At 39.5% G+C, this 18,962-nt stretch overlaps 1 protein-coding gene across 9 annotated transcripts in view; it reads right to left on the bottom strand.

Moving 5' to 3' along the window:
- Positions 1 to 18,962, bottom strand: part of scrib (scribble planar cell polarity protein) — a 68,353-nt gene that overhangs the window by 20,522 nt on the left and 28,869 nt on the right. For 5 of the 9 annotated variants that reach the window (XM_030123842.1, XM_030123848.1, XM_030123849.1 and 2 more), the window contains exons 7-24: positions 18,654 to 18,728; positions 18,307 to 18,451; positions 17,230 to 17,348; positions 16,905 to 17,104; positions 16,218 to 16,384; positions 15,973 to 16,100; positions 15,689 to 15,814; positions 13,421 to 13,606; positions 12,928 to 13,299; positions 11,292 to 11,354; positions 8,549 to 8,638; positions 8,380 to 8,457; positions 6,696 to 7,013; positions 3,685 to 3,765; positions 758 to 997; positions 635 to 655; positions 270 to 380; positions 4 to 180 (exon numbers count right to left, since the gene is read on the bottom strand). In XM_030123842.1, the coding sequence (XP_029979702.1) occupies positions 4 to 180; positions 270 to 380; positions 635 to 655; positions 758 to 997; positions 3,685 to 3,765; positions 6,696 to 7,013; positions 8,380 to 8,457; positions 8,549 to 8,638; positions 11,292 to 11,354; positions 12,928 to 13,299; positions 13,421 to 13,606; positions 15,689 to 15,814; positions 15,973 to 16,100; positions 16,218 to 16,384; positions 16,905 to 17,104; positions 17,230 to 17,348; positions 18,307 to 18,451; positions 18,654 to 18,728 (2,697 nt within the window). The remainder of the gene's footprint in view (positions 1 to 3; positions 181 to 269; positions 381 to 634; positions 656 to 757; positions 998 to 3,684; positions 3,766 to 6,695; positions 7,014 to 8,379; positions 8,458 to 8,548; positions 8,639 to 11,291; positions 11,355 to 12,927; positions 13,300 to 13,420; positions 13,607 to 15,688; positions 15,815 to 15,972; positions 16,101 to 16,217; positions 16,385 to 16,904; positions 17,105 to 17,229; positions 17,349 to 18,306; positions 18,452 to 18,653; positions 18,729 to 18,962) is intronic. The other 4 variants (XM_030123843.1, XM_030123850.1, XM_030123851.1 and 1 more) reach the window with 2 other exon arrangements.

Genomic DNA, 18,962 nt, shown 5'->3' with positions numbered 1-18,962 from the left:
CACCTGCATGCCTGGTGGTGAGGGGTCCCTCCGTACTAACATACGAATCTCCTGTTTGTTAGCCAGTAGGGCGCGCACAGCTTCCTGATGTGTAGCATGGCGCAGGTCAATGGCATTCACTTCTAATATTCGGTCGCCGACACGCAACCCACTTTGACACGCCAGACCATGAGGAATCACCTGATGACATGAACAAGCAACATGTTTTAAAAAGGAACACAAATACAACACTAAACAAAAGCACCAACACAACTCTATCACACTATCACCTTTGAGATGAACACGCCGGGTTCGTTGATGCCAAATGGGTGACTGGCGTGGTCACTGCCTCCCACAATGCTCAGGCCCAGAGGGCCACCTGACTTCACCAAGGTCACTTCCTGTTAGAGACAAACCGTATTACAGGATTTTTTATGTATAACAGACCTTCAAGCCTTTTATTAAATGACCATGTGTGTTTTGTTCTACAGATATACTTTCTACTAACCACAGCTGGTTCCTACTATATGCACGTCTCACATCCTCTCATGTCTACAGATATTAAGAAATCTGAAAGGTTTGTATAATTCATAGGCCAATTAAGAGGCTACACTCTAAAGCACACCATTAAAATGATTAGACCAGGCCTTCATACCATGCACCATCTTCTCTGGAACTGGGCAGCAGGGGCCAAATAAGAAGTCATTAATGCTAAATGTTAGCGTCTACAAAACATTCACAGACGCGGAACTGATCGAGTCGTTTCCACTGGCCTTACCTCAATTGGATACTCGTCCTCCATTCGACCCAGGTGGTTCCCGTGAAGACCGTCCTCCTGGTCTGGAGAATCTGAGGGCTCTGGGGGTGGAGGGGAGTGGGCTCGTGCCCGAGACAGACCTGGAGAGCCACCTGGGGCATTCAGGTCTCGCTCCACCAGGAGGGCGATGGTGGGGGAGGTGCCGGTAAGGAGCGCTACTGCCTGGTCATGCCTGGCCTCTGTCATGTCTACACCATTGATCTGGATCGACAGTAAAACCAACGACGGAGGAGGGGGGGGTCAGCCCACCAGAATGCTCACAGTGAGAATGGGCCACATTCGCCCAGGGCAACAGGCCATCATGAATGAACATTAAACAGTACATACTTGCTGCTTGAAGCCCATCCCCATCGATGCACATTATTTAAGTATTAGTTATCTAAAATATTCCGGTTTTAGATTTGGAGATGTGAGTACGGTTAACTGCAGAAGAGCCCAACACCAATAACGAGCAACAGAAACAGGCAGAGAAAAGGAGGGAGCAGGTAACAGCGGATAACTGCAGGTGCTTTAAGGTGGGACAGGTTCCCAAAGAGAGAAACGCTACGAACAAGCAGAAGGAATTTAATTCTGACATGAAACTCCTGCCTGTCATCTTCACAGTCCTCATGCTTCTATCTGTTAACATAATAATTGTAATAATTTTACACCCTTTCTTGCTTTTCTTTCCTTAAAAACCAAGTGGATGCTCATCCAAAATGTTCGATCTTAAGAAAACAAAAGCAAACAGGGATATAATACATACACGAATATAAATAGTTTTTAGATTATTCCCTGTAACCCTAGGGTACATCAGGGTAGAGTTCAGCCATGCATTATCTGCATTTCAGTCCAAACTGACAAGCAGAGGTCAGCACTGACCCGACAGTAACAGCTCTTACCATTGGCTGACACGCCGTCACATCCGCTGCTATGGTAAACGTATGTACCATGTCAGCAGGGTGGCGGCCTCAGCCCATTTACCTCAACACCGGACCCACCACCAAAGCAGGCAAGGAGAAGCACCCAATGCATTAGTGAGCATGCACAAGTAGAGAGTGAGAACAGAGGGAACAGAGGCAGTCTACGGATAAAAGGAAGAGCGCTGGAAAAACAGCCAAAGGAAATGAGAGAGAAACCCGAAAGGACGCAAAGACGATCATTCAGAACATTTTTTTGTGTGTGATTTCCACACGGCAGAGCCAGAATAAAAGGAACAGATTTAAGATGCAGATTGACATTGGCAGAGGGACCTGGTCAGCATCAGTCAGTCTACAGTAACAGTGAATGACACACAAACATGCACCATTAGAGTTACTGAAATACTGATACACACAGAAACAAAGGGCAAGTGAGCACCGAGCAGAAAAATGCATGCACCCAGCCCTTAGCAGTGATTTATGACTCAAATGTCGCAGGATTCAACCAAAATAGCGACAAAAGACACTGGTGGCTCAAATTAGAATATCCAAAGTCACAGCTCTGAACTCTTGGATGTGATGACAGAGTGAAGTCTGATGAGGAGTCTGACAACCCTTGTATTAGTTTGGCTGTAAGTGTAGCTGAAGTAAAGGATGAGCGTAGTGACAAAACGATGAATAAAGAACATACACCAGAGAGGACGTTTACGATACAGTGTTAACATCATTTGTAATGAAATGGATAGTTTACTTTTAATATGTATAGCATTTTGTGTTTTGTGCAGGTTTAGTCAGAATTTAGTTTAAAATGTAGAAGATTTGTTAAGATTACTCGTGGAGCTGACATGGGAATTTATGGTCAGTAAAAACATAGGGTAAGGGGGCGGGAGTATATAAGCTGAACTTCATCCCTCTCCTTTTCGAATGTTTTCTTTTTTATATTGATTTTTCTTGTTGTATTGGTAGGGCTGGGCAATATGGGAAAAAAAAAAAAATCATATCATGACAATTTTTTTCATATCAAACGATATCGATATGTATCACGATATAAATCAAATCACTATTTTTGTCCACCTTAAATTTTCCGTTACTCATGAGTTATTTGTGAAGACATCAGAAGGTTATTTTCGATTTAAATATGATTTATTTTCTGTCAGAGGTTGAACATGACAGATGTGTTGAAGAACATTATACGACTGTTTCAGATAAATAAAACATGTACATATAATTAAAACTAAACTAAAAGTCTGACCAGCAGGAAAAAGCTTTCAAGTTTTAAAAGAGAACACAAACAAAACAGACCATCTTCACAAAACAGTGCTGGGGGTATATACATGGGGGTGCATTCCATAACTGTTGTAACTGGTGTAAACCGAAAATGAAACTTAACACGCTATGAATGTCCGACTCATGGCTTCTATGCCGCACCCTACTTTTCAGTAACGCCATCGCCCGAATTCTCAGTTACATTTTCTCCTGAGGGAACACTCATTACCTTCCGCTGCAGCCCAAACATTAGCATGTGTGCTGCGGCTGCTCTTATGCCTGTGCTGTGTACGTCAACCTAACCTGACGTGGCTCTAGCGTGATCGGTTCAGTGCGGCACTACTTAATTATGATTGGCTGTTCTTATGTCTGTCAAAACATGGATGAATGAATTCTGTCAAGCATGTCTCGTATTTCTATCGAGGAAAAGTTATATCGCGATATATATCATTATCGTTTTATCACCCAGCCCTATGTATTGGATTTAAATGTTGATACTAGAAATAAATCATCAATCAATCAAATCAATTATCATCTTAAGAATATTTACAGTGCAATGATGCACTCTAATTTCAGAGACTCACTTTTTAAGCACTTATGTTGGATAATACTAAAATAGACAAAAGTGATATAAAGGCATCAAATGATTCCTCTAGTAATGATAACGTCGTAAAGTTTCCTTTATGAAGTTATCATTGAGCTGAAGCCGGTGGATGTACTCACAGATATCACCCTGTCGCCAACATGCAGTGTGCTGTCTCTGTGCGCTGCTCCACCTTCTGCAATGCGAGAGATGTAGATTCCCTAAAAATAAACACAAGAAATGATTTATACATGTTTAAATTATTACAAACCAACATCAGCAGATAATAGCGGTTTAGAAGTGTAAATGATTACAACAAAATATACACTTTCTCCTGCTGTATTTAAGTAGAAATGCCTTAGCTGCAGGAGATTCTAATAATGAAGTGGTTGCCTAAATATTTTATCCATCTTTTTTTTTTTTCTCTCTCTCCTGTCTGTGCAACAAAGAGGGCAGGTTTTGGTTCAGAGTACTGGGCAACATTATGAAAGTGTCTGTCTAGTTTTACCAGTTCATAGATGTTACCCCACTGTAAGTACCAGTCACATGGGTGAGTCTTAATATAGGTACATGTGAGATATTAGCAGCAAGGTTATAATAGTTTTGGATTTTTCATTATAGTTTACTTTTATTTAGTTAAGATTTTTTCCTCTCTAATTCAGTTAGTTTTAGGAGCAGGTTCGCTAGTTTTTATTAGTTTTTGGGTTTTCTTTCTAAATGCTTAGTTTTACTTTTTCATATCTTTTATCTTCCTTGCCGTTGTATTCAAATAAATCCCATTCAGGACTCTGCTGCTTTCCCCCAACTTTAGTTTCCATGTTGCCAGGTGGAGTGGGGACGAGAAGCCGATTCTAAACAAGTGACGAGAAATGATGGACCGTGAAGTGCCGTATGGTGTTGTCTGCTAAAATTGCTTGAGCAAAAGAAATCGATTTCATATCATTCTGACATTGACAAAGATGAAAACGAAGGGAATTTTATCCATAATTTTTATACGTTTTAGTTAGCTTTGTAAGCACACATTACAGTTTCAGTTAAGTTTTTTTTTCTTTTAATGATATTTTTTATTTCAGTTAACGAAAATGTTTTTTCAATTCTAGTTTTTGTCATTTCGTTAGTTTTCGTTATCGATAATAACCTTGCTTTGCAGCCATCATTTTGTTAAATTAAAAAAAAAAAACACCTACATTATAGCTGTGAAGCACTAACATATTTGATCATTACAGCACATTAGCACAGCAAAGCAGCACATTAAAAGCTTGACCCAGTTCCCTTTGCTCAGACAAATGACATTGCTTGTTTAACCAACTATAACCTGACTAAAGTCCTCGCCTGCTCCACTAAAACAAAGTATGTACAAACATGCAGGAGCTATGTTTACAGCACCACCTCCTCAGTTCAACACGCAATCAAGCAAGTCACTGCATCCATTTCAAAACCCCTTTTAAAGAGGCCAGACTTACAGTCGGACCCGCCTAAATAATATGTTTATGAGTCCTTTCCTCTTTGTCGGCTCCTTGGACTGCACTTTCAAAGTAGTCCTGCACAGGCCCACACATCAGCCCAAATATACACCGCACCCCGACCAATTACAGCGCAGCGATCAAGTGTCAAGGCTGGCTATTCATATCCCCGTCTCCCTGGTGAAGACTGTAAACGCTGCGGCTAGAATAGATGCTGTTAAAAGACAGACCCCTGTGACACAGTTGCAGCAAAACACAGCGCAGAACGGCGTTCCAAAAAACACACCTGTCAAATACAACATTCAGTGAGTGTATGGTGGCCCGTGTCTGCCGTGGATCAGAAATGCCCTCAAAGAATGCATGACAACCAGCCGGTATGTTCTAACTAGTGACTGACATTTCTAGTTGTCATCGAAATAAAATGAGGAAGAAACTAAGCAAAATCAACTCAGCTATTACAGTTCAGAGTCAGTAGTAAGAAAATAATTTAGTTAAATGAAAAAAAAAAAAAAATCTAGTTTTCAAAAACACTAACTACATAAAATCTACAAATAATAATGCAACATTAAATAAAAAAAAAAAAACATGGAACTGCAACTAAATTTAGCTCATTACCCTTCAGGTGCTCTGGCATTTTTGTACATTTTTCTTTTGTTGATCATTTTGCCTGTTGCAGCTTTTGCCATGAAATTTAGCAGGGACTTTTCTTTTAGTTATATTTTTGAAATCCAGTGTCTTTTACTCTTATATGTGTTTTATACTCCCATGATGCATTTTGCACCCTCTGGTTCTCTTCATGACAAAAATGTACATGCACAAAAAAAAAAAAAAATGCAATGACCTCTATTATAACCACATTTTTAATCTTACTGTCATTATACTATATAACTTACTTTAACTTACTTTCTCTAATGTCCACATTTTATTTAAAAGAAAACTAGTGATAGTTGACATTTTTAGGGTATTCCACCTTCAGCAAATATTATTTCCTCTTTTTTTTTGTTTTTTTACAGATTCGACAAATCAGCTCCTCCTTAATGATACTTAAAAAACTAAAATGATAACGTTCTAAAAACCAAAAGTACTCAGCTCCACAAAAACAAAAATGCTAATGCACTTAATGAACTTATGCACTGATAAAAGTACCTACAATTAACTGAAATAAGAAAGAAAACCTTAACACTACAAAACAAAGCTAGTGAAAAACTCTGCTCAGGTTGGGTGTCTGCTGTCCCTGGATTTGCCTCCACACATGACTCTACATCAGTATCAAAAAAAAAAAAAAAAAAAAGCACAGAACATTATAAAGGATAACTCACACACTGTGTTTGAACTGTTGCCATTATCAGGCAGATGGTATAGAACAATAAAGACATGGATGGATAGATGTAAGAACAGTTTTAACCTTTTAACCCAACAGCAACATATGATGTGCAATATGTTCTTTAAGGAATCAGTACAATAATAGAATGTTTCTGTGTGAGTGATGGATTTCTGGTTGTGTTTATTTTACCTGAACCTTTTATGTTAAACTGCTTTTATTTGTGTGTTTATGGTAAGTTTTAAATATGATTTACAGACTGGATGGCACTTTAATTTTGTTGTAAATGTCATAACGACAAAGATATTCTATTCTCTCCTCCCCTCAGAGGTGTGGTGGATGTGATGGGTGTGTTTGAGCGTCTCACCGTATCTCCAGTGCGGTACGGCGTGGAGCCTTTGCCCCCTGCGATGCTGAAGCCCAGCCCCTTGTCGTTGCGGATCAGGCAGGTGGACAGGCGCTGCCGGGGTCCGCTGGGGCTGCTCTCCATGTTGAAGGCGAGGCCGCTGCTCCGCCTCTCCCGCGGGAAGTAGTCGTCCTCTGGTCTGAGTGGTGTGGTGGTGATGGCGTTTTCCGGCTCCACCATCCGCTCCCGCAGCACCGTCATGGAAACACTGACCCCAGAACTACGAAGCGCTTCCACTGCTGTGTGATGTTCTGCCTCGTGGAGGTCTACTCCATTCACCTGAGACAAACATACAGGGCAGTTCAGGGGCCACATACAGTCCAATATGGTCTAAAGTGGGCCGTAACAGTAAACTAATAACACAACAGCTTAGAAATGATAAGGGCGCCACATTTTTCTTGTTTTAGAGCAAAAAAGCACAATTAAATTATGAAAATGTTTACGTTTATAAACTACCCTTTCACGAAAAAAGTTAACAACTGTGGTTTTAGTATATTGCCAATATTTCTCAGTATATTGTGTGATATTTTTATACAGTCTTTTTTGCACTTTAAGTGTTTGCTGCTATATGGATTTTCATTGTTCCTGTAGTAATGACAATAAAGATTCTTAAGAAAAATAAGTACACTTTTATTATTATGCCTCAGCTTATCATTTATGCATGCACATTACACATCTCCGTGGATCTACAAAGGTAAAAAACATTTAGTAACAGGAATAATGTTAAAATTTTTGAGTTTGGAATTATTATTATTATGCTTTTAATTTACTGGTCCAACCCACTTGAAATCAAATTGATCTAATATGAGTCTGACACTCTTGACAATTTATATCTTCATTTTAATTGTTGGGCTTCATAAATTTATCCCACGGGCCCAGACTGCAACCTCTGGCGGGCTGTTTTTGGCCCACGAACCATATGTTTGACGTCCATGATACAGAGGGAATAAATATCCTGACTTAAAGGAGTGATATTTTGCATTTTTAAATGGAATTATGCATTTTAAAACATTTCCCTGTGGTCTACATAAACTGTAAATGCTATGCTTGGGTCTGAATTCTTCATTAACTCAACTCCAAAGGCTCGTCTTCAACCCTATTTCTGAGTAATGACATGTGAAAGGTCATTTTGAGCGCTGGCCCTTTAAATGCAAATACCCCACCTCCTCCGGGTTGTTGACTGTGTGCTCTGTCTCGTTCAGCCACTTGTGTTCATTAATACAACCAACAACTGAACATTTTAGGTAATCAGCTCAAAGTTTGGACATATTTTCAGTATGGACTACAACCACTGCTGCTGACAAACAATTATGTCGTACTCGGAGAAATGTTCATCGGAATTCTTGACCTTATATGTGCAAATGTCGTGATGTAACTAGTTATAAAACGTAACAACTTAAGAAGGAATGGAAAGAGGTTGCAGAAATCCACTTGATTTTAACCGGAATTAACATAAAGATAGCTTTGCAGCACCTGGAGGGTTCAAATTCAAACTTCTTGAACTATTAGGGTCCAAATACACAAATAAATGTACCAAAAACTAATATAAGTGGGTTTAGCAAAATATGACCTCTTTAAATGTGTTACTATAAACCACTGAAATGTCTACATGCAGTATATGCTAGTCTGCCACACAGGTCCTCACCTCTAGGAGTTTGTCTCCCACTTTAACTCCGGCTCTGGCTGCAGGACCCTCTTCAGATACCCTGGAGATGAAGATCCCCTGAGGACACATTTAAAACATGAATGTCAACTCAAATATTGAACTTCTTGTGTATTCTCGAAGATATCCAGAGTCTGTCATTATCTATTACCTCATCATCCCCCTTGTAAGGCGTGGATCCCTTCCCTCCAGCGATGCTGATTCCGAGACCGCCCGTTTGCCGTAGGATCGTCAGGGTGTGCTGTAAGTTGAGGAGGGGGAGTCAGAGCTACTAGGGAACCCACCTGAACACCCCTCAGCTCAGGGCAGACCGAGAAGGACGCAAACCAATACTGTTACTCTATAAAGATCATTGTTGCCTATGGATGGAAAGGCCAAATTACCTATGATTTTCTCCCTGACTGAGGTTGTGGGTGAGTGGGGGTCCACTCTAGGCAGTCAATTTAAGTTTCTGGTTTTAATTCACTTTTTTGGGTCTGTTCCATGCAACAAGAAGAAACAAAAAGAAAGCTGGAGCCAGTCATTTACTAGTAACCGCTGAATGATGATGGTACAACTAAACCTCTGATAGGAAGTAAATGAACACCCACTGTGTGAAACTGGATTCACCACTTCAGACCCTTAAATGAAAACATACTGAGTGATGTGAATTATACATGTACTGGAGGAGGGACTTAAGAATGAAAGGTACATGCTAAATACCACGTCAAAGACTGTATATTCTGTATGCAAGCCATGCAAAAAAAGAGGGAGAAATAGAAGAAAAAAGGAAAATGTCAACAGTAAAAGAGTGAAGGACTGGGCTGGGAGAACGCCTTCAAGTCCGGAGTGATGTTCAAATCCCAGAAATAGAAGAAAGGCATTAATCAGTAAATACTGCACCTAACAACGGTGCAAAGAAATATATAAGGAGCACATGTCATACAACACTAAAAACAAACATGCAGGAGAAGAAACATGCAGATTCAAACAATAGCAGTAACACCAATTCAATGTTTTGTGATATAAACACATTACTATCTGAGTAGTATCTAAAACAGACAACGGGGAAGTAAAATTCATCCATGCACAGCTCTCATTGGTGGCTAAATCCAAACCATCTCCATGTACCTGTATTTAAGAGGGAAAAAAAGGAGGTACAAAAGCAAAACCCTGAACAAAAGCAGTGCTACAACTTGGCTCAAAATGCAACTGCCCGTTCATTCTAGGGCAACACAGGATGAAGAAGGGATGAAAAAGAGCAAAGCAGCAAAAGCAAAAGGATGAAAATACAGGCACAGTGTGGCAGGACTGATGGAAGATCGCACTTCTATTTATTCATTTATTCCATTCAAAATTAGGGCTCTGTGATATGACTTAAATCTCATGTCCTTCTAATTATTTCATTTACAGATAAAACTATGCATCACATAACACAGCATATTTTCTTTCACATGTAAATAGTTTTGATTGAATGACCACATGTAAAGGCCTTTATCTTACTACATCTTATACAAAATAACCATACTGCGTGATAGTTTTTGTCATTATTAGGGCAAAAATTACATATTTACTTTATAACATATCATAAATTAAACTGACAAGAAACAGGAATTCTATCCACAATTGTGGACTGTTTTTGGCATGTAGATCTACTCCATCTTATATTTTAAAAGGGAAGTGGACTCTGTGTGTGTGTGTGTGTGTGTGTGTGTGTGTGTCTTGGACATTACACAAAATCCGGAAAGAGCTGACTGCTGCAGTAAGGCATACTTATGTATTTTTGGTCAAGGAAGAGATAAGCAAATACAGCAAAGTTGATAGGACCAATATTTTGGGAGATATTGGTAGTTTTGGAATATAATAGCCTTATAATCACATTGCTATCCCCAGAGTCATGTGAACACTTTGGCAGTGCCGTCTGAACTAATGCGTTACAGCAATGCGTGAATATACAATAAATATCCATGCTGGGGGACCGAGACGTAGCCCCCCAGGGTCGGGATGTGGATTTTAAAAACACCCCCCTTTTTGCATCCCACCCTTGGTATTAACAATGAAGTCCAAGATCTGAGGTCCCCCACAGGTCAGTGTGCTAGTGGTATAGACTAATCACTGATGTTTTCACAAAAATAGGGGGGTTAAATATGCAACGGGCAGTGGAAATAACTGATCACAGGTAAGATTCAGTCAGACACAACTCTACTGCACCATAAGGTTGCTTTATTTTTCATCTATATTTATACTGAGTCTTTGATTTTTGGGTGAGAGAGTTGCAGTAGAGAGGGGGTCTTCTTTCAAATTCTGAGATTTTTTCCCTCCAAGATTTGTTTTTTCTCATTTACTCCTAAAAGAAATACATTTCAGTTTTTTTCAGTGTTATGGACCATTTACATCACTAGATAAGCCATATACACCTAGAGAAACATATTCATACTTAATATTACAAAGCCAAACAGAAAGGATACCAGAGGAATAATCCTAATTTAGGATATTCTCACAACTTTGAGAAAGCAAAAGCAAAACCTCAATTATTCATATTAATTGTAATTATCTGCCTTAGTCTGAGTCCTTCTGTTCAGAGTTGAAGTGAAAACTGTCATTTACAACACAATTAAATAAAGGACAGATGTTTTTCTATTGTCATATCACACAGCTCTAATAGAACCTAAGTGAAACAACAAAAAAAAAAACAACATACAATAATAAACAAATGCTTGTTATTTCTTTGCTGCATCGAGTTTCTCCCACACTGGCCGTCTTAGTAGCTGTGGTTAGGGCATCCCTCATGATGGGGTTGGATTAACCATTGATTTTCTGTGGTATCTTTTCCACCACTGAATAGAGGTGGGTGAATGAGTGGGTGAGTGAGGGACACACAGAGAAAGATTGCGTGGGAAAGAGTAGGTACAGACCTCTTCCTCCTCAATTCGAGCAGGTTCAATCAGCAGATTATTGACTTGATCAAATGACACCCCCTGTTAGGACAGGAACCAGCAAGAGGCATGCGGATTAGTCAGGCAACATAAAAAAAAAATGCTCTCACGCACACACTCACAAAAAAAATAAAAAAATAAAAAAAAGACTCTCCCACATTTTCCATAAACTTCACCAAACATAACCAACACTCCCACTGTCTGCTTTCAAGTCGTGGGACTTTTGAGCCCACGGGGCTTGATCACCTTGAAGCAGAAGTGATCCCACACACACTTCCCAGCCACCAGAAGCAAATACAGGCAGAGATGGAAAAACAAGACCAAGGAGCTGAGCTTTAGTGCAAAACACACAGTTTAGAGAGAGTGGACAAAAGAAAGCAAAAGCTCCCAAACCAGAATATGCCAAGCCTCAACACCACAGAGGGCCTGGTCCTCCAGTAGCAGGACTTGATTTAAATCGACTACAGACCTGGACGTGAAAGAGGAACTGAACACTGAGCCTAGAGACAATCTACAGTACAAAGGAAATCAGAGAAGTACTACACGGAATGTGTTTACACTAAAATAGATTTCATATCACAAACAATCTTGAGAAATTATTATCTCGATACCATGTCAGAATACGAGTTAAAAAAGCTCGTTGGCTCATATTCCAGCTCTGCCCATATATGTTCTGAATGGTCTGAGGTCAGCCACACAAACAGACCCACATCCACAGACACACACAAATTATAACAGATTTGGTGAGATGCTGTTTGATCAGTGTTAAAGGAGATTTCTAGAATTACAACAATAGATCAACAATATTCATTGTTTCTCCCAAAATACTAATGATCAATAAGGCAATTAATTTGCTTAAGAAGTGCTTCAGCAGACTTCACTCAATCCATTCATACTTGCACAAGAAGACATGCACAATGTTATCAAAGCAGTGTGAATATGTCATTAACTAATTAAAACAAATCAGGAGATGGCTGACAAGTTTAGTACTAAACTGGGCCAGTGGAAGCAAGGCTAAAGTAGAGCTCAGCCTGCAGCTGCTGACAAAATAAAAGGAAATGAATAGGATCACAAAACTATAATATCACATGATTTAAGTGTCTGTATTTTAAGTAAAATATGAAAATATTCAATGTTTATCTGGGGAGCCATTGTGTAGCTGAACCACAAAATCCAATATGTGCAAAAGTGTCTTATCTCTTATTTTATAGCACAACACAGTGAACAAACACACATGCTACATCCTCATGAGGTCTAGCAAACCACTCCAAACTGAATGCAACTTCCAAGGTGCCAAGAACTCTAATATTTATAATTTTATGTGTATAGAGGTAATGAGCAAACACTAAAAGGATTTCTGTAACAAAGGAAAATATGCCAAAACTGAGGGTTTGATGAAACATTTTTGCAAAAAATAATCAAGAACAGTGCTTTAACCTCTGCTACAACTGTGGTATACAGTCATAAGTAAAGCACTGAAATTCACCGTGTGGCACCTTTACTTAAACAAAGCTGAACATAGGATGAAATTCTACTTGGATGTGTCTCCATTTTTACCCATCCACCCCTGCCATTCCTGACACGCATCCAACCAGGAGCAGGATCTCTCCTTTACCTTGACTTGGCTGGAGTTGACTTGGTTCCTACTGTCTTCCAGCTCCTCCATTCTCTGATTGTGCAGAGGGGTGCCGATTAATGGCTCTTCCTCGTCCTCGTCCTGGTCATTGTCAGCAGCCTGAGTTGGTGAACTGATGCCGTCGGGGCTGAAGCCCTGCAGCAGTGCAGCCACCGCCTCAGGCTTGGGCAGCTTGGTGATCTTGAAGTGCTTCTTGTAGTGTGGCGTGTCTTTCCTTATGAGGCGCTGCTTTTCTGCAGGAAAAGCTGGCCTCTCATCTTCCTCATCGCTCCTTTCCCCGTCTTCCCCATCCTCTTCGTCATCCTCATCCCCACCACGAATGATGGGCTCTTCTGCAAAGTGCACAGTGGGCTGAAGAAAGGAAAGTTTATTTCAGTATTTTACTCACAGAGAGGCACAGATATTTTTTTATCTGGAGAGATTTCCTAACTGTCTTCAATCTCACTGACACAACCTTTTTAAAAACATTCACCTCAATGTACTCCACTTCCATCTCATCCAGCTCTTCCTCCTCCTGAGGACAATGCCCATCCACTAGGTCCTCCCTGTGTGAGGTAACGGTCACATCGTGCCTTTCCTCATGTGAGGTGGCAGACAGTGTGCTGTTGGACACATGGGAGTCGTGGCTCTGATTGGACAGATCACTGAGCCGTTTCTCCTAAAACAGATTTAGTCAGTTTTAGTAAATCATAAAAGGATGCCCCATAGGAGTCAAAACTGAATCAACATAGAATTTATGTTGCTTCTTGAATCTGTGCATTAATAAGGATAGAATGAGGATAGCGATTTCTTACCAAGTCTGCACTATTTGGAAAAAAATAGGACCAATGTCCTTGTATCTCACTGGCATGTTCTATCAAGAATCAATAAGTTGAATTTGCGAGGTTGTCAAGTTCTGCCACTATGTTAGAGTCTTGTGGTCTTTTTTTTAAATATACTTTATCTTTTATTTGTGTTAGTATAAGGTACAAAACAAACAGAGAAATGGTCACAGAAACATTCAGACATTTACATACTGTTTACTGTCCACTGATTGAATGAAAAAGTAAAATTTTTTCCAATATTTTACACCCTTGTGTTGTTGAAGACGGAGACTGTAGGTCATCATTTCCATTAGATGGATGTGATTGACAATTTTTAATCACCAGGGAGACTGAGGGAGGATCCCTTTTTAGCCAATATTTGGTGGTGGCTTTTTTGCCAGTGGCAAGCAGCATTCTAAACAGATAAATGTAACTTTTACATAATTCCTCTGGGGGAATGCTAAAAACCAAAGTAGCCAATGACATATCAAAATGAACAGCAAAAACTGAAAACATCAATTTGATCATATTTCCCCAAAAACCAACAATACCAGGACAAGACCAGAATACATGTGCTTGATCTGCCTCAAGTGATCTGCACTCCTTCCAGCAAGAAACTGACCACCAAAAAAAAAGTGATTTTCATACAGGTGTTATAAAGAAGCGGATCAGACTTTTCCAACAAAAATCCCTATAGGTTAGTGAGTTTGTTGTGCAACTTTGAGATTTCCATCCCTTTGACCATATCTCATTTGGCATTTCCTCTTGCAAGTCTCTCTCCCATTGATGTTTTGTGTGAAAACATATGTCATCGTCCTTTGAATTCAAAGCTGTATAAATTTTGCCAGTGATGTTTTTGTGAATGGAACCTTTATAGGCATCTAGCAGTATTTGAATTAGATGAGAAGGAGTCTCTGTCACAGAACATTATATTCATTTTAAAAAGTAATCACAGAGCTGGAGATACCTGAAGAAGTCATGTTTACCAAGTCCAAATTTGAGAGAAAAATTTTGAAAGCTGTCCATCTGTCCTTCTGAAAGTATCCTGCAGAAAGCAGTTATGCTATGTTTGGACCACTGTCTAAATCTATAGTCATGTAGTGCAGGTTGGAAGTGCGGATCACTCAGAGTCCTGTAGTCTTGATGCAAGAGATCATTCTCCCAACAGAAGTGGGTGGTACTTTGACTGGAGGGTAACTCAACTAATTGAATGAAAGTCCATATATGACTTCCTATCGGTGCTCAGTCATGACGATACTGATATCTGTAACTGTCAAAATGTGGACCATTATAAGTAAAGGCAAGTTTTTCATATTTGAAAAATTCATCAAAAATGGTTAAAATCTAAATTTCTCAAAACTTTGTAGACATTGTCCCAAGGAAACTACATATACAATTTGAAATGAACCCAACCAGTAGTTTCATCAGAGAAGATGTTTGAAGAAATTGCTGGCAAAGATGATGATAGACAAAGTGCTGTCATGCTCATGGCCTGCTCATCAGCCAGTGAGATAAAAAGTACTATTGTAATTATTGAGGGCAATGTTGAGATTGTGTTCCAAGTCAGTTTGCGTGATAATAGAGGAAAATGCACAGATTACTCTTGCAGAAGAGGAATCAAATCAAATCAAACACACACTAGCATGAAAAAATAAGAAATCTAAAAAATCCAAAATACAGTACCTGTCTCTGTTTTGTGTAGCTAATTCCAAAATGTCACATTTTGCCCATTTCTGCAATTACATCACTACATCCTCTTAAATCTGGGCCTGAAATTACTGCCTTTTGTGATTATATATTGCACAGATATTGTGATTATGACTCCATTAATTGTGCGAGCCCCATTTCCAACATGCTTTTTTTTTTTTTTTAAATATTGCAAAAAACAGTTACATTACTGTCTCCAATCTGACCATTTCAGAGCATGTAGTAAATACCTGTGACTCAGGATACTCCTCTTCTCCATCAGGTTTGGAGGTGTAGGCTTCATTTCTCCTCTCCTCGATCACCTTCTTCATCACCTTCAGCTCACTGGGGTGTGGTGTGGCTCTGCGTTGAAGGCCCTTCAGCAAAGAAGAACATGTTACAAAACAAGTCTGCATCAGTGTGGAGTCACTACAAGTCAAATTAATGATGACATGATAATGTGTAGGTGGGGAAATACGGAAATCATAGACATGAAGAAGACACTAAGTGAAGCTGAGTTGTTGCGCTTCCTCACTCTGCGCTCTGCTGCAGCTTCATCATCCTCCTCCTCAGCTTTGGTCTCCTCCTGGAACTGAATGACTGATACTCTGTTCAGGTTGCTGTCTGTCCAGCTGTCATCCACACTGTTCTGCAACAAGTTCTCTGTGGAAAATGAAGGCAAGTAAAGATGAGAGAATTTTTCCAGCCATATAGTGAAACTAAAATTTTTTTTCAAGAACCACTAAAAACTTCACAGTGCTGTGAATATGTGCCACTCACCAAGGCTTGGAGAAGGTTGTTGGGGCAATAAGTAGCATGTTAAAACCTTCTCTCCTGTACGTTCATCGTCCTCTGTCTGGAACTTGAGCATTGGCTGTGACTGATTTTCTGCGAGCCACATGGCCTTCAGATTGAGGTTTGTCAGGGCGAAAGGCAAGTTTTGTAATCTGGACAGAGGAAAAGTGAAAGGCAGAGGAAAGAATGTGGTGAACACAATAAGCCTCTTTTTAACTCAGCAACTTACAGTTAAAAGTAAAAATCCATGTAACATGAACATATTGGGTATTTCCTACTATCATCAAGCTTAAGTATAGCACCCATTTTGACCACCGTCACAGTCAAAAAGTAAAACAAGCTCTTCAGATGCTGTTTATCGTTTCAGTTTTTCTAAATGATATATCTATAGCAATCCCAAATTCTCTGAAATTATAGGTTTTTGTTGAAATATAATAGCATTTTACAAACCCAAAATGTCTCATAAATGTTCCTTAAGCATCCACATACACAGTACAAACAGGACTATTAGGTAGTTATTATATATACTCTTTAAGAAAGAAGTGTAAAAATGTAGGCGATACCCCTTAAGGCTGTGGCTCATATACCTTAAGTTTCTTTGTGTATTTAAAGATTTAAGCTCATTCCAACAGCCGCTGTGCATTAACTGCTCAGAATGTTAAATAACATTACCTGTTCCCAGCCACGTCTAATACATGCAATTCAGTGGCATCTGCAAGCTCAGCAGGCAATTTGCCCAGGCGGTTATCTCTCAATGAGAGAACGTTGAGGCTGGCACAGCCGCCAAGCTCTTTGGGAACACTGCCTAATCGGTTGCGGTCTACATTCAGGTTGGTCAGCTTCTTCAACTTGCCCAGCGAGCGAGGAAGTGACTTTTAGAGAGGAGAAACACACATACATAATGAGTGAAACTGGTAAGGATTAAGGTGCTATAGTTGATGATTATATAATGAATTAAATCAAGCTGATGAGACTGAAAAATTGTTCATATTCTTACCTGTAAAAGGTTTTCTGTCAGGACCAGTTCTGTGAGGTTTTCACACTCTCCTATTGAGTCAGTCAGGTGGGCCAGTCTATTCTGGTCCACCTTCAGAATGGACAGCTGTTTCAGGCAGCCTAACAAGAAAACATAACATATAAGAAAGTGTAGCAATAAGCTACTAGAACAGATGTGAGATGTTTTGATTGTGTTGTGTGAATGTTATCTTTGTAAATATCCCTAATGATCAATGTTACTGCTGCCATTCTCACTCTTCAACTTCACTAGCAATGACTTACCAGTAGAGGGCAGCACTGCTCTTAAAGACACTCAAACAGATCTAGTCTGCTCTAATATACACTCAAGAGTGCAACCAAATAATAAGGCAAACTTCTACAAAATACCCTAAAAACTGGCATTACTCCAGTGGTTCCCAACCTGTTTTGACTCATGACCCCATCTTAACATCCCAAATTTCTGGCAACCCCAGACATTCAAAATGGAGACTTTTTTTTTTTTTTCTAAAATGAATGTTTTTGATCATGTAATAGTTTGCTATACTATGTTGCAAATAAACATTAATTTTAGATGACATTTAGTTTATATAATGTATAATATTATGGATGGAGGCAGAAAAGCCAGGTGTAGATTACTGCACAAAGAGAGAACTTTATTTCTCTTGGTCAGGATATGTACAGTCAGTCCAGCTTGGATTTACAAGGCTGACAATTAATACTGAAAAACAATAACTCAAACTATGAATTATGAAAGAGCTGCAGCATCTTAAACCAACTACAATGAACATTTGACAGATAAACAGTACCACAGTGCTTCAGTTTCAGCTTCAGAGTTTGTCATGTCTTTTATGTATTGTGATTGTCTCTCAACTCAACATATATTTTTTTATTATTAAGTTCTTTGGTTTTTTTTTTATCAATTACTGGAAATTTCAGGCAACCCCATTTGAATTCCAGGTGACCCCATGTGGGGTCCCGACCCCAAGGTTGAAAAACACTGCATTACTCACTAAACACATGACAATGAAAGCAAACTGTGCTCTGTCACATCATCTCATTCTGTTTGCTTCTGTCTCACCTATGCTGTCTGGTATGACTTCCAGCAGGTTCTGTGTGAGCAGCAGGTCAGTGAGAGCTAAAAGGCCATTTAGCTCTGATGGAAGCTCCTCTAGTCGATTCTCTGACACATCCAGACATACCAGTCTCCGGAGATTTCCCAGCTCCTACAAATGCAATAATTACCACTTAGGGAAAGCAACAATCAAATTCTTCTGCACTTATGAAAAACAAGGCCAAGATATGTTTTATCTGCAGTAAATTATATGTTTGTAATATAATACATTTTAAAATAAATATCTAGAGGAAAAAAAGTATTTCTTTGGATGAGGAGCCATGAAAGGCTTTATGTGAGGAAAGTGCACTCACTGGTGGTAGTGAGGACAACTGGTTACGGTCCAGCCACAGCTCCCTCAGGTTGGGCAGAGCACCGAGGGTGTCCGGCTAAGAGATGGGATGAAACGGACAAAAGACGGGGCGCAATGACCAATTACTGAAAATGGCAGGTTAGTTGGAAATGAACAAACACAGCAAAAAAACACAATGAAATATATAAAGTATACATTTGAGCATTAATACATTGTTATCACTCAAACACATGCTCTTTGATTACGTTCACACTGAAGCTTTAGTGCTCAATTTGGATCTATTTCTCAAATCAGATTTTTCTGTTTAAAT

Source organism: Sphaeramia orbicularis, chromosome 20 (genome assembly GCF_902148855.1).
Source record: "Sphaeramia orbicularis chromosome 20, fSphaOr1.1, whole genome shotgun sequence".
NCBI classification, from domain to species: Eukaryota; Metazoa; Chordata; class Actinopteri; order Kurtiformes; family Apogonidae; genus Sphaeramia; species Sphaeramia orbicularis.
Note: the sequence above shows the minus strand (reverse complement) of the source record. Positions and strands in the feature narration are given on the sequence as shown.